At 51.3% G+C, this 13,675-nt stretch overlaps 1 protein-coding gene across 3 annotated transcripts in view; it reads left to right on the forward strand.

Annotated features, from left to right (window-relative positions):
- Window positions 1-13,675, forward strand: part of LOC113580300 (FERM, ARHGEF and pleckstrin domain-containing protein 1) — a 33,300-nt gene that overhangs the window by 11,235 nt on the left and 8,390 nt on the right. For 2 of the 3 annotated variants that reach the window (XM_027014759.2, XM_035536338.1), the window contains exons 3-15: window positions 4,788-4,892; window positions 4,982-5,024; window positions 5,159-5,237; window positions 5,440-5,537; window positions 6,249-6,363; window positions 6,518-6,665; window positions 6,797-6,892; window positions 7,256-7,422; window positions 7,593-7,661; window positions 7,833-7,908; window positions 8,063-8,252; window positions 12,416-12,582; window positions 13,041-13,130. In XM_027014759.2, the coding sequence (XP_026870560.2) occupies window positions 4,788-4,892; window positions 4,982-5,024; window positions 5,159-5,237; window positions 5,440-5,537; window positions 6,249-6,363; window positions 6,518-6,665; window positions 6,797-6,892; window positions 7,256-7,422; window positions 7,593-7,661; window positions 7,833-7,908; window positions 8,063-8,252; window positions 12,416-12,582; window positions 13,041-13,130 (1,443 nt within the window). The remainder of the gene's footprint in view (window positions 1-4,787; window positions 4,893-4,981; window positions 5,025-5,158; window positions 5,238-5,439; window positions 5,538-6,248; window positions 6,364-6,517; window positions 6,666-6,796; window positions 6,893-7,255; window positions 7,423-7,592; window positions 7,662-7,832; window positions 7,909-8,062; window positions 8,253-12,415; window positions 12,583-13,040; window positions 13,131-13,675) is intronic. The other variant, XM_027014760.2, reaches the window with a different exon arrangement.

Genomic DNA, 13,675 nt, shown 5'->3' on the forward strand with positions numbered 1-13,675 from the left:
GTTACCACAGTACCACAGGCATCAGGAACTAAGTATTACTGACATCAATCATGCCCCACCAGGAAGCACCTTGAGCTCTGGACATACTGTGTGTGTGTGTGTGTGTGTGTTTTACTAGAAAGCTGAACACTGACCTCTGATGGATGTTCTTTGGTGACCTGATGTGAGCTTAAACTTAGTGATCACACTGGTATTATGATGAGATTACATTATGTCTTGGCCGTTTGGTCTGAAGCAGCAGATGACGGATCGCAACGCGAACCCTCGCAAACAATAACACTCAACACTCAGATCTGCCGCGTGTCGTGTATTCACATTCCGAAGTCCAACGCAGCGCGGCTTCATTTATGATGATTGTGCACCATTAAAGCCATTGCACAGAGACCTTTACAGCCTAGATATTATAAATAGCCCATTTCGTTATGGTTCCTCTGGCCCCATTTTGAAAGTAGGCTGGTTTGGAAACCCGTGGGCTAATTGCATCCGTATTGTAGTGTGGGACTGACTTGGCTGCTTCGCGCCGTGGGAATTGGGCTGTTTTAATGGCGTTTATTTAATATCGCAGACAAATCGGATCTTGCGGGTAGTATTAGATTATGTCACAGGCAGAGGTGTGTTGCCTGCTGCCGGAATCCAACCGTAGGAAGTCTTGACTTCCACACGGCTGGAAAACCTGCTTTAATTGGCCTGATTGTGTTCATGGTGCCTCCAAGTCATATTTTGTAGCAGAAAATCAAGCTAATCGGATGAGCGACTGAAGCTACTGGTTCTGTCATTTAATTACCTGTATACAGAACCCAAACACTCTACCAGTTTTCCATTTGTTTTGTTTGGTCATGGCAAAGCACATTTACTCATTACACACAAAGAGCAAAGAAAAACCGGGCTGCACTAGTAATGTGTTCACACTGCTCTGCAGGACACTGTACTGGGCACATCACTAGGGTGCGCTGTTGAGTAGATCCGTGCACATATGAAGACCCATATGGCTTGATAATGGAAAAACATACACAGCAGCTGGCTGTCCCATGGTAGTGCATGCTGACATACAGGTTGACGTAAACACAGCTAATGCATATAGCTGCTTATTACCAGGTCTGTATATTTTTATGCGTTTGTGTGTGTGTGTGTGTGATAGCACTGATATGAACACTGATAGCTGGCTGATAGCAACTAGGTTCAGAAAACTTGTGTGCATGTGTGTGTATCAGCCTGGCTGCTAAGCAGATGGGTCTTTCCCACAGCCCCAATCCTGTACAATACCCATCCTACGCTTGGAACAAACCATTAAATACCACCGACTAGCATGGGGTTGTTATGAATGCACACCCTGAATCCTGTCTCAGTAAGTACTGAATCCTGTCTCAGTACGTACTGAATCCTGTCTCAGTAAGTACTGAATCCTGTCTCAGTAAGTACTGAATCCTGTCTCAGTACGTACTGAATCCTGTCTCAGTAAGTACTGAATCCTGTCTCAGTACGTACTGAATCCTGTCTCAGTACGTACTGAATCCTGTCTCAGTAAGTACTGAATCCTGTCTCAGTAAGTACTGAATCCTGTCTCAGTACGTACTGAATGGGAGACGTACCCCTAACACAGCCTTTTCCTTTTCTTCTCAGCCCTTTGGGTGTGCAGGGCATGTCCTCCGTCGTCTGTTCTAGCTACAAAGGCCAGGACGGCTATCCTGCAGTGGGAGCTGAGGGGGCGGATGTGCTTTATTTTGGGAAACGTGGGCTTTCTGCACGTGGGGGGGGGGTGGTCTCTGTCTGTGTGTTTGGTTCATGGATACTCAACGTTAAGGAGTGTGTTTGAGACGCGGCAGCAAAAGAAACACAGAAGAAATTCAGAAATTTCAAAAAGGAAGAAAAAGCAAGAGCTGTCTCTGTCGGTCTCTCTGTCTCGCGCTGTCTGTCGGTCTCTCTGTCTCGCGCTGTCTGTCGGTCTCTCTGTCTCGCGCTCTCTGTCGGTCTCTCTGTCTCGCGCTCTCTGTCTGTCTGTCGGTCTCTCTGTCTCGCGCTCTCTGTCGGTCTCTCTGTCTCGCTCTCTGTCTGTCGGTCTCTCTGTCTCGCGCTCTCTGTCTGTCTGTCGGTCTCTCTGTCTCGCGCTGTCTGTCGGTCTCTCTGTCTCGCGCTCTCTGTCTGTCGGTCTCTCTGTCTCGCGCTCTCTGTCTGTCTGTCGGTCTCTCTGTCTCGCGCTCTCTGTCGGTCTCTCTGTCTCGCTCTCTGTCTGTCGGTCTCTCTGTCTCGCGCTCTCTGTCTGTCTGTCGGTCTCTCTGTCTCGCGCTCTCTGTCGTTCTCTCTGTCGCGCTCTCTGTCTGTCGGTCTCTCTGTCTCGCGCTCTCTGTCTCTGTCGGTCTCTCTGTCTCACGCTCTCTGTCTGTCTGTCGGTCTCTCTGTCTCGCATTGTTGTGATTGACATAATGACTCTGACAGTTATGATGACCAGCCTGTGCATCTGCACTACCGGTTTTTCGATTTGTGTGTGTGTGTGTGTGTGTGTGTGTGTGTGTGTGTGTGTGTGTGTGTGTGTGTGTGTGTGTGTGTACATGCGTGCACAGACTGAGCCGGGTCATTCTATATTGGATTTTCTGCTACAGTGCTATTTCATTTAGTTTTTTCACTGACAGTGACTGAGTGAACACAAATGAAGACATAACTGATAGTCACAAGACTGTGCACGTGTGTGTGTGTGTGTGTGTGTGTGTGTGTGTGTGTGTGTGTGCACCCTTCTTTAGAAAGGCTGGATTATTACCAGTTCTTCAGTTTCTGCTGTTGTTGCTGCATCATGCCACAGACACAATGCCAATACACACACACATACTTGCTCGTGCTGAAACTTGATTAAATTTCCTTCTACTCTCTCTTAATCCTCACTGACTCACCATTGTATTATTATGAGTCTTTTCTATACAGAGACGTACAAATATAGGGAAATATTTCACAGTACAAAAGATCCACCTTTGACATTAGCCGGTTAAAACGGGTCAAGTCAGCATCACACCTCAGAACAGGCTCTCCAAGACCTTTGACCGGTTCCTTGGTCTGGTTGCATCACATCACGACTAAAGTCTTGGCCAGTGTCTACTTGTTCTATTTTTACTGGTTGATCCCTTGAGTCCAGCCTGTGTTCAGCGACTAACATCTGCGCTGTTACTTACACACACACACACACACACACACACAAACGGAATTCTGTCATGATGGCCTGGTATTTGCCAGTGCCTTGAACTTCAGTATTCCAGCTCTATGTGTAGTTTCCCCTAGATATAGCTGCCACGTCAGCTGCCTGACGTGGAACGCCTACTCCCAAACATGCATCTGTTCACCCAGAAAGTGCCATGGGATTAGGAGTCCCTATTTTTCTTTGTGTGAGAGAGAGAGAGAGAGAGAGAGAGAGAGAGAGAGAGAGAACCTACCTAACCTACTCACTGCTTTCACCTCACCACACCCCACCCACCCCCTCACCACACACACTACACCCCACCCACCCCCCACTGCGGGGCTTCCGTGATCTTCAGTCTAGCTAGTTTTTATCTGATTATTTATTGTTTTGCTTTGCTTCATGTGATAAATTGATTTAACACCATTAACTAAAACGCATCACAGCTAATATAATTAACGTGACTTATTTTGTAAGTAATTGACACAACTAATTAAAAGATTGTCTGTCTGCTTCAGTGAGTGGGTGTGCAGCTACACGCATGAATGTTTACACGCGTGACACACGTGATCGTTTTTATTTGGTTGCCTTGTGAGCCTTCAGTAATTGAGCAGGATGCGTGTTAGCTTGGCATCGTGTGTCGGAGGGGAGCGAAAGAAAGCAAGTGGGGAGAGGAAGAAGCTGGTGCTGGTTGCGTCCTGGTCTGGCACAAGCGCCAGATGCTGATTTTGGAACCAGGCCACTAGCAGTTTTTTGGGTTTTTTTCCAGGCTTGTCTTTTTCAGCAGTGTATGAGAACTGTGTGTGTGCGTGTTCGCGTGTGTGACCCTGTAATAACCTCCTTCCTGTGTAACCCTCTCCCTCCAGTCATATATGTGCTTGTGCATGCGTGCACATGAGCATGTGGGTGCACGTCTCCTGTGTGCGCGCGTGCGTGTGCCCCGTCTAGACGGGTATAGCCAGACTGTGAGGTATCTTTCGCAGATGAACAGGAGTTCATTCACAGCCTCAAGTCATCAGTAAACAGTCTGCGTGCCGGGCTGTGTGTGTGTGTCTGTGTGTGTGTGTGTGTGTGAGGCCTAAACGGCCTGCAGCCTCTCCCAGCCCACTGCGCACCCCCCACCCCTGGGCTCATTCAGGCCTGTCCCAGGCAGGAAGCGGGAGGCCGGCCTGCCGGGTGGTGCCGGCGCGTAGGGAGCCATGGAATCCTCCATGGGAGCTAAACGGAATGTTCCAAGCCATTGAAATGCATCAGGGCTCTGGCTCGCCAAGATCTGGCTCGCCTCAACATCTCTAATCATCCCTTTCTTCAGATGGAATATTCAGCGCCTGGCGGGGGCTCCGGCTGCACATTGGGCTGTGTTGGGATACGAAGGTCCAGCAGCAGTCGGGATGATTCAGTCTCTGAAACCAACCTGGCAAAACTCCAGCGCGTGTGTGAGTGTGCGTGTGTGTGTGGACCGCGGCAGGGCCACACAGGACAGGCGTCAGATTGCAGAGGGGTGGCTTCTAAAGTTTTCGTGGAAGCCGAAAGTGAGGCAGGCGCCCATTTCCTGATTACCCACTGCTTTGTGTGTGCATGTGTTTAATCCTCATTCTTTCTGCTCCCTGTGTATTTGACTCCACAGCAACGCGCATCAGGCAAGGTTCTGTTTGAGATGGTCTGTGCTCACCTCAATCTAATAGAAGGCGATTACTTTGGTCTGGAGTTCCAGGACCATCGCAAGATGACGGTGAGAATCCAGGAAACTCTATGCAGCCTGGGTACACTGTGTTGCATAACTGCCACAGTCATGCCTAACGCTTACTGTGTGTGTGACAGGTTTGGCTCGATCTACTGAAGCCCATCATGAAGCAGATCAGACGTAAGTGTGTGTATTTGTGTGTGTGTGTGTGTGTGCTTAGTCTCTTCTGAGCCAAGCTTCACTGTGTGAACTCTCCCAGCCTGTCTGGAAAACTAGCCACAGGTAAATTCCTAACTGTGTGTGTGCGTGTGTAGGGCCCAAGCACACAGTCCTGCGGTTTGTGGTGAAGTTCTTTCCCCCTGACCATGGCCAATTGATGGAGGAGCTGACCAGGTGAGGTTCACCTCTCCTTCCTGCTCATCTAAGTCCCATTACCACCTAATCTCATCATCTGTTTAGTACATCAGTGGATTAGGGCTGAATTAACAAGCACAGAAAAGTAAAGTTCAAAAAATGAGTGTGTGTATATATGCCTGTGTGTGTGTGTATGCCTGTGTGGTTGCATGCGTGTGCATTTGTGTGTGTTCATCCTCAGGTACCTGTTTGCTCTCCAGATCAGGCAGGATCTGGCAACTGGTCGCCTCACCTGTACTGACAGTAGCGCTGCCCTGCTGGTGTCCCACATCATCCAGTGTAAGCGTGCGTGCGTGCGTGCAAGCGAATTCTGGTCTCTATTCAGCCCTTGTCAACGCTGCGTATTATTCCCCTACTGAAGTGGTCTGAACCTCAGGCTGGGTCAGACACATTCTAGACAACGACCACGGCTAGAGAATATATTTCGTTGCCATGGATACCCTTTGAGTGCTCCGAGCTTATGGAAGAAGGCTGAGCTGTCACTTCTACAGACAGGCAGAGGAATTCTCCGTCTGAGAAGCAGTATTCTCTAAGAGCCCAGAGCAGGCACTCGGTTGCTCGCATGAAGTCATCCTGTTGCTGAGCGATAGTGGCACACTGTGGTACAGTGATGGAGTAGTGCAGGAATAGGCTTTGAGCTGTGCTGGCCGCCACATTAACTCAAACCAAAGGTATTCTCATGAATTGTCCTGAAAGACATGAATCTTTCTGGGGGGAAAAAAAAAACCCAACAAAACACTCAAATGAATCCCTGTGAAAAAAAAAAACGCTCAAATGAATCTTCGTGTACTAGAATGATTTCATTCGCGCAGCACTCAAATGAGTGCCCTGGGGCTCTTTTCTGGCATCTCTTCATGGCTTTTTCTTTTAACAGACCCCTCCCCCTGCTTGCTCTTTCTCTCGTTCTCTCTCTCCCTGCTACCTTCTTTTGTTTTGTCCCCCCCCCCCCCCCCCCCCCGCCGTGTCTGTACTTCCTCTCTCCTCTCCTAGCTGAGATCGGAGATTTTGAGGAGACCCAGTGCAGACAGCACCTCCTCAATAACAACTACATTCCAGACCAGATGGCCCTCATGGACAAGATCATGGATTTCCACCATACGCATGTGTGAGTGCAGACACAGGCAATCCAGTGCCACTGCTCCGCCTACACACACACACACACACACACACAGCAGTTTTACACAGTTATGCCGGGAAAAGGAGACAGGAATGGGGTGTGTGTGTGTGTGTGTGTGTGTGTGTGTGTGTGTGTGTTATAGTGGTCACACGCCAGCTGAGTCAGACTACCAGCTGTTGGAGGTGTCCCGTCGTCTGGAGATGTATGGCATCAGACTGCACCCGGCCAAAGACCGTGAGGGCACCAAGCTCAGCTTGGCTGTCGCACACACAGGAGTGCTGGTCTTTCAGGTAGACCAGACCTTCATATCCCCTTCACACACACACACACACACACACACACACACACACGCACTCATCTTGTGTCATGAGCACTGTGGCCGAGGCGAGGAGTGTGAGTGTGCTGTGCTGCTCTCGTGTAGGGTCACACCAGGATCAACTCCTTCAACTGGTCTAAAGTTCGCAAGCTGAGCTTCAAGAGGAAGCGTTTCCTCATCAAACTGCGCCCTGACCTCAACGTAAGACCGCCCACGCACGCACGCCCCCAGCCGGCCATGCCAGTCAGAGTGGGAGCTCAAGCCCTTCAGAGGGGTCTGCTCTGTGGAACTGCTGTCCCATTCATTCATCTTCCATCACATGTGATGAGCAGTTTAATCCTAAATCTCATGACGTTCTCCAGATTCTCGAGGGGCTGCTTAACCTCGGATTGGTCCTAAACCTAAAACATTTCCGTCTAGTTCAAAACCAGTCCAGGAAACTGGCCTTGAGTGTTTAGCGTGGGTTTATATGCGGGATTGGGAACACTGCTCCAGGAACGACTGTTCTGTGAACATGTGGCATCCGAGTGGATAAACAGCAGTGTGTTCTGTGTGCGTGCGTAGCAGAGCACATATCAGGACACGCTGGAGTTTGTGATGGCGAGCCGCGACTGCTGCAAGGTCTTCTGGAAGATCTGCGTGGAGTACCACGCCTTCTTCAGGCTCTTCGAAGAACCCAAGCCAAAACCCAAACCAGTGCTGTTCAGCCGAGGGTCATCCTTCAGGTTCAGGTGTGTGTGTGTGTGTGTGTGTGTGTGTGTGTGTGTGTGTGTGTGTGTGTCACTGCTCGTCTGACCACCCCTCTCTCACAGTGTGTGTTCTATGTCCGTATCTGAAGAACTTGCGTGGAGAGACAAGGTGCTTTTATCTGTACACGTGTGATCTTCTCTCTGTCCTCCAGTGGTCGTACTCAGAAGCAGGTGATGGATTATGTGAAGGAGACAGAGTTTAAGAAGCTGCCTTTCGACAGGTGAGAAGCTCCTAATGAAATGGAATGTTACACAACCCCAAAACAGCAGGGCACACTCAACTCTTACACTCACTGGGCTGACCAAGGTGTCAAATTGATTTCCTGTCCTGGTCTATCTGTGTTCACTCTGTATATGGTGTGTATGCATGTTTGTGTGTTTCTCTTCTGCAGAAAACACAGTAGGGTTCAGTATAACAGCGCTCTGTCTCCTCTGCCTTCTCCACTACATTCACAAGTGCCAAACCAAGTAAGTCTTTCTCACTTTAACTGTAACACACACACAAACACACACACACACACACCAGAATCATCAGCAATTTGATATAATTTGATGTTGATTCTCTTTCTGTGTCTCTGTACATCTGTTACCCTGTCTCTTCTGGATTCTCTCTCTCTCTCAGGCTGAGGGGCGGAGCCAGAAGGAGTTGGCGCTCGTAAGCTCCGAGGACTCTGCTGCGCTGCGGATCCGCCAGAGCCCCTCCCCTTCAGCCCAGCAGAACGGGCAGAGCGACGGGGTGCTGTGGGCGGGCGGGGAGGCCCGGGGCCAGGCGCCGGGTGTCAGGCAGCAGGCCGCCGAGCTCCACACTGCAGGTCTCGCGTCCCGCGCCGCCAAAGGCAGCAACTCCTCCATTCCCTACATCGACTGCAGCGATGCAGAGTTTAGCGAGGCGGAGGTCAGATGTCGCGTCAGCAGGTCGCACTCCCGCAACGGCCTAGGCTCCCCTGGCCAGGGGCCACGCCCACGCGAGCGAGAGGGCAGCCAGAGCAGGCTTAGGGCCCCAGAGTCCCCACCCATGGCCCAGGTCTCTCGAGCTCAGACCCCGCCCCACTGCTATCCCAGCCCCACCCCTACTCCTAGCCCCGCCTCCCATAACCAGAGCTATGATGTCTATGAGTCGTCACTTTGCGGAGGCAGAGCTTCCGTGCGAGGACCGCTCCACAGCACGTTATTGGAGGAGATGGCGAAGCGTAGCCCCGCCCCCACGCGCCACATCCCGGGGACCAGGAGCTTGACCTCGAGTCCTGCTCTCTTCTCCTTTCACAGAACGGGCTCCCTTAGCCACGCCCACTACAACGGCCAAGGGCAGCCTGACGGCCGATATGGACGCCGTTGCCACGTGGACGGCTTAGCTAGCAGTGGGCGGAGCTTTAGCCTAAGGTCAGCCCCCCGGGAGGAGAAGGGCGGGCTTTTCGGCAGCTTCTCCCCGATCCTGAACCGGAGCTCAGCCAAGTGCCATGGCAACCGATCCGCGACAGACCCTCTGATCCTGAGCCAGCCGCGGCCGACGCTGTCTGCCCTGGACCGGCGCACGCTGGCCAACGGCCTGGCCCCGCCTGGCCAGGCCAGGCCCGTGAGCGGCTCGCCGCGCCGTCGCCACGGCGCCGTGCAGATGATCGACGGCTCCGCGAGCAGCGGCACGGACACCAGCGACTCAGAGGAGGTGGAGGCCACCGGCTCTGGCGGCCAATCGCTGGGCTTTAGTGAGCCGGGTGGGCTGAGCTCCTCCCCCGTGTCGCCCCTCCCCAGGAGCAAGTTCTCGCTGGGCAGCCTGCAGCTGGACGAGGATGAGCTGGGGGAGGGAGGGTGCATGTACTTCAGCGATGAGGAAGGAGGACAGGGCTGAGGCTCCACTTGCAGGGCGCTCGCTCAGAGGGGCGTGGGGCTACAGCAGGCTTGCTCTGATTGGCTGAGGTGCGGAGGGAGCTCGCTCTGGTTGCCTGAGGAGATGAGGTAGCTTGCTCTGGTTGGCCAAGGAGCTCAGGGACCTGCTCCTCATGCCTCAGTGTGAGTGTGTGTGTGTGTGTGTGTGTGTGTGTGTGTGTGTGTGAATGTGGGTGAGGGTGTCCCACTCCCTCTGTGCTTATAGCGTGCAGTAATGTTGAATGCTGAGCTCTGTACACCTCTGTAGCAGACATCCTCTTCCTCTTCCTCGGTGTTTTCACCACTACAAGATTATCGTTCTGTGATTGTAGCAATCACATTGCTCTCTTTACCGTGACACAGAGCAAGTGATTTTACTTTTGTGCCAAGTCCTCTGCTCAACCTGATTCTGAAGCTAAGCCCGCCGGTTGCGGTTCGTTGTTGGGCGAAGCCGTGCGTAGGCGTTGGCAGCACCTCTGGAGCGGCCTGGGCGCTGCCTTTCCGCTGGCCTTCGAAGGTCGGAGGCTGGGGAGGCACAGAACTCCACCAGAGGCCTTCACTCGCTAGTGAACAGGACATCGATAAAGCAAAGCACGTCACACTTCCATGTCTCCTTAGCCGATTTGCAGTAATTGTGTAAAAAAAAAATAATAATAATAATAAAAAAAAGAATATTTCTTCGTAGCACTTAGCCTTTCTAACGGATGTAGTATTTTGTAGAAGCTTAAGTACGAGGTCATGTTTAGCAAAATATAGAAACGGTGTCTTTACTGGTGCGTAGGTTTCATAACAGCTGTAGGGGCACAGTTGATGTAGAACTGCCATTTGTACCACGGGACTTTTATTGGGAGGGCACGTTTTGCTTACTCTTCCTACTGCCATACATTCATCTTCAAAAAGATTCGGAATGTACTCGCGAGTTTTCTTGCTGTTGGATTTCCGTGACAGACCTTTTTAGTCTGTTTGTGTGGAAGCCTTTTGATGCTCAAGCTCGGGGATGAAATCTTTGCCAGTCATCTTTGCTGACCGTGCATGTCAATGGGCCCCTTTTTTGTACCTTTTCTCTTGTTGGAGAGCTGACGGTCTCCCCCGCTGCCGCACCATTTAGCGGAGCGTGTGCCGACTGCCCCGTCGGGGATCGGACGCCCGTTGTGTCGTGTTAATCGGAGCGGCACATACCGCGCACGTCAATCTGCCTTAACCTGGTGCCCCACCGCGACACGCTGCCCTCCGGACTTACTGTCCTCCTCCTGATGTGCGGGGCGGGGTCTCTAGATTATGGGGCTGGGTTTATCTTTGCCTGTACTGGTGATCATTTAGCCATATCGGACTAGGAGCCCTGAACACTGCCATTCACACCCAACGTAGGAGAGCAGAACACAGTCCAGTTCTTGTCCTGTCTCTAACACCAGTGTCCCGCTGTGTTCCCGCCTGCCTCTCCCTTACTGTGACCAGTCACACTCCAGTTTACCTGTTCCCGCCTTCCACTCGTACCTCACCCCCACCGCAACACGCTCTCTGTAAAACGAAAAAGAAGGCACAACTCTACCCACCATAACTGTACAGTATCTTTCGTTTCCAGTGGGTTCTGTTTCTTTTCACCTCCTGCTGGTTCTGGGTTGGGCCTCCTCACTGAAACGTGCTTGAGCTTGTCATTTCCATCACTGTCATTTTATAATCAATAAACGCTCCTGTTGTTTTTGTTTTTTGTTTGTTTTCCTTTTCTTATCTGTCGATGGAATGAATGGATGACCAAATGAGTGGTGGAGTGTCTGCGGGGCGTGAGCTCCTCTCTGTAACACGCCGACGCTGCGTTCTGCATGCCCTTCACTGCTACCCCCACTGTTCTCTCCGGGTTGGATGTGTTGCGGAAGGACCCCTGGTCATTTCCAACACCTGCCTCCTGTCGCCCCGTATGAATGTATGTTAAAGTGACATTAAAACCTCCTGATGTCATTTTTTCGCTTGCTAAATTCCCAACTCGGTTGCTGTAAACTGTAATAGCGTGGGGATCGTTACTCACATTTACTCACTGTCTCTCTCTCTCACACTCACGCTCACACACACACTCCCCTCTCTCCTTTTCTCTCTCTCACACACACACACACACACACACACACACACACACACACACACACACACTCACTCTCTCAGCATGTCTTGTCTCCCCTGGCCCCACGCTATTGACTTCTGAACACTGTTTTAATTTTGCTCTTTCTGCGCTTTATAAAACAATTTCAACTCCTTTCAACACTGTATACGGTTGTGCACTAGTGTCAATAAAGTTGGCCTTTGTGAATTCGGACTCAAGGATCTTTTATTACAGGACACTTTTTTATTCTCATCTCCTTAGCTCGTAGACCCCTCCCCTGCCAGACTTTGTGTTGGTCTGTCCTGGAAGTGCATGACATGGGCTGCGTTCCTGGATAAATGCATGTGTGTGTGCGTGTGTGTGTGTGTGCGCGTGTGTGTGTGTGTGTGTGTGTGTGTGTGTGTGTGCGCGTCTGCCATATACATACATTGCGAGCGTTGTACGCAATGCATGCATCGGCTGTCCGGTGGTCACCATGGCTCCCTTTCACTGCAGTGTGCGCGAGTGTGTGTGCGCGCGAGTGTGTGTGCGCTTTCCCGAGCGTCTCTTTTGGCCATTTTATTTAACATGGCAGCACTGCAGACAGGGAGCACAGGAGACGCTGTTGGGCAAGTACTGAGTTCTCTCTCCGGGGGGTGGGATGGGGTATGGGGGGGTGGGAGACTGGAGTGTAGCTACTGTAACACTTAGACACCTCCAAACACACGTGCGCACACACGCATTACACAGTAGTTTTATGCACACGTGACAGTCAGTGACATTTGCAGTGAGTTACACAAGATTCCATAATATAATATTGAATGGTGAATGGATGCTTTAACATTTGAGGTAGTAGTTAAGGTTGCAAGGGCTACAGCTTAGATTTCTCTCTCTCTCTGTTTCTCTCGCTGTCTCGCTCTATTTTTATCTACCTTTCTATCTTACTTTTCCTTTCCCTCTTTCTGTTTCTATTCCTTTCTGTCTTAATCTGTCTATCTCTCTATCTCTTTCATTTCTCTGGCTCTTTCCTCTCACCCTCAGATGGGGCAGGTCTGTCAGTATCTCTGGTAAACGGCCATCGCCGTGGCGACGAGCTGAACGCCACGATCCCCAGTCCGGACGGGCAGCAGCCCTCCCCCCTCACCTCCCCCCTCCTGAATGACGCCGGCGCCCTGCGCACCGACGATGAGGAAGAGAACAGGAGGAAGGTGAGAGCCTTTCTCTGTGGCTCTGCTACACTACACATGGAAAAAGGGGAACCCCCCCCCCCCCCCCCCCCCCCAAAAAAAAGCCCCAGTTTTCCCCCGCCGAGCCGCTCGGCCAGTGCCGGCTGACGAGAAGCCGATCCTTTTGAAGTCTCGCCTCGGGGTAGACGACCCGGTGCTGCCGTGCCAGCATTCCTGGGGAGGCTTGGAAAAGCTGATTCTAGCTCATATCCCTGTATGCTCCCCATACTACTCTGGTATGTAATCAGTAGACTTCATGTAATCAGTAGACTTCATGTAATCAGTAGACTTCTGCCATGGTTGTCACTGTCAGACACACACACACACAGAGAGGTGAGGTGGGAGACCAGCCTAGGTTCCATATGGCTGTGTTGCTATTACGATTGATGATTTGTGTGTGTTTGTGTGTGTGTGTGTGTGTGTGTGTGTGTGTGATTCAGAGATTTCCAACTGATAAAGCCTACTTCATCGCTAAGGAGTTGCTCACGACTGAAAGGACCTACCTGAAGGATCTGGAGCTCATCACCCTGGTAATGAAGGACTGAATAAGTGGTGTGTGTGTGTGTGAGTGTGTGAGTGTGAGTGTGTGAGTGTGTGAGTGTGTGAGTGTGAGTGTGTGAGTGTGTGAGTGTGAGTGTGTGTGAGTGTGTGTGAGTGTGTGTGAGTGTGTGTGAGTGTGTGTGAGTGTGTGTGAGTGTGTGTGAGTGTGTGTGAGTGTGAGTGTGTGTGAGTGTGTGTGAGTGTGAGAGAGAGAGAGAAACGGATGACCACTCAGATGCGGTGCATGGTCCTTTCACCAGTCCACATATCTGGTGGGCTTTGTTCCTTCTACTGTGCTTCCCTGGTTCGTCCACTACCCGCAGAACAAAGGCACCACTTGTTCGTTCAGCCAGCGAGTTTTTTCCTCCCAGTAACAGGTCGCACTTTCCCAAAACAAGTAGTGCAGTTATGAGCAACAGCTGGGGATGTTTCTGCTGGAGTAGGTGAAATATAGCCCATCTGCTGGAACTGTGAGCCTGGGCCACACACTGTAGTATGGAAGCTATATATGTGAGGGTTTCTAGCTAGATGTGAT

This window comes from Electrophorus electricus, chromosome 2 (genome assembly GCF_013358815.1).
Source record: "Electrophorus electricus isolate fEleEle1 chromosome 2, fEleEle1.pri, whole genome shotgun sequence".
Classification (NCBI taxonomy): domain Eukaryota; kingdom Metazoa; phylum Chordata; class Actinopteri; order Gymnotiformes; family Gymnotidae; genus Electrophorus; species Electrophorus electricus.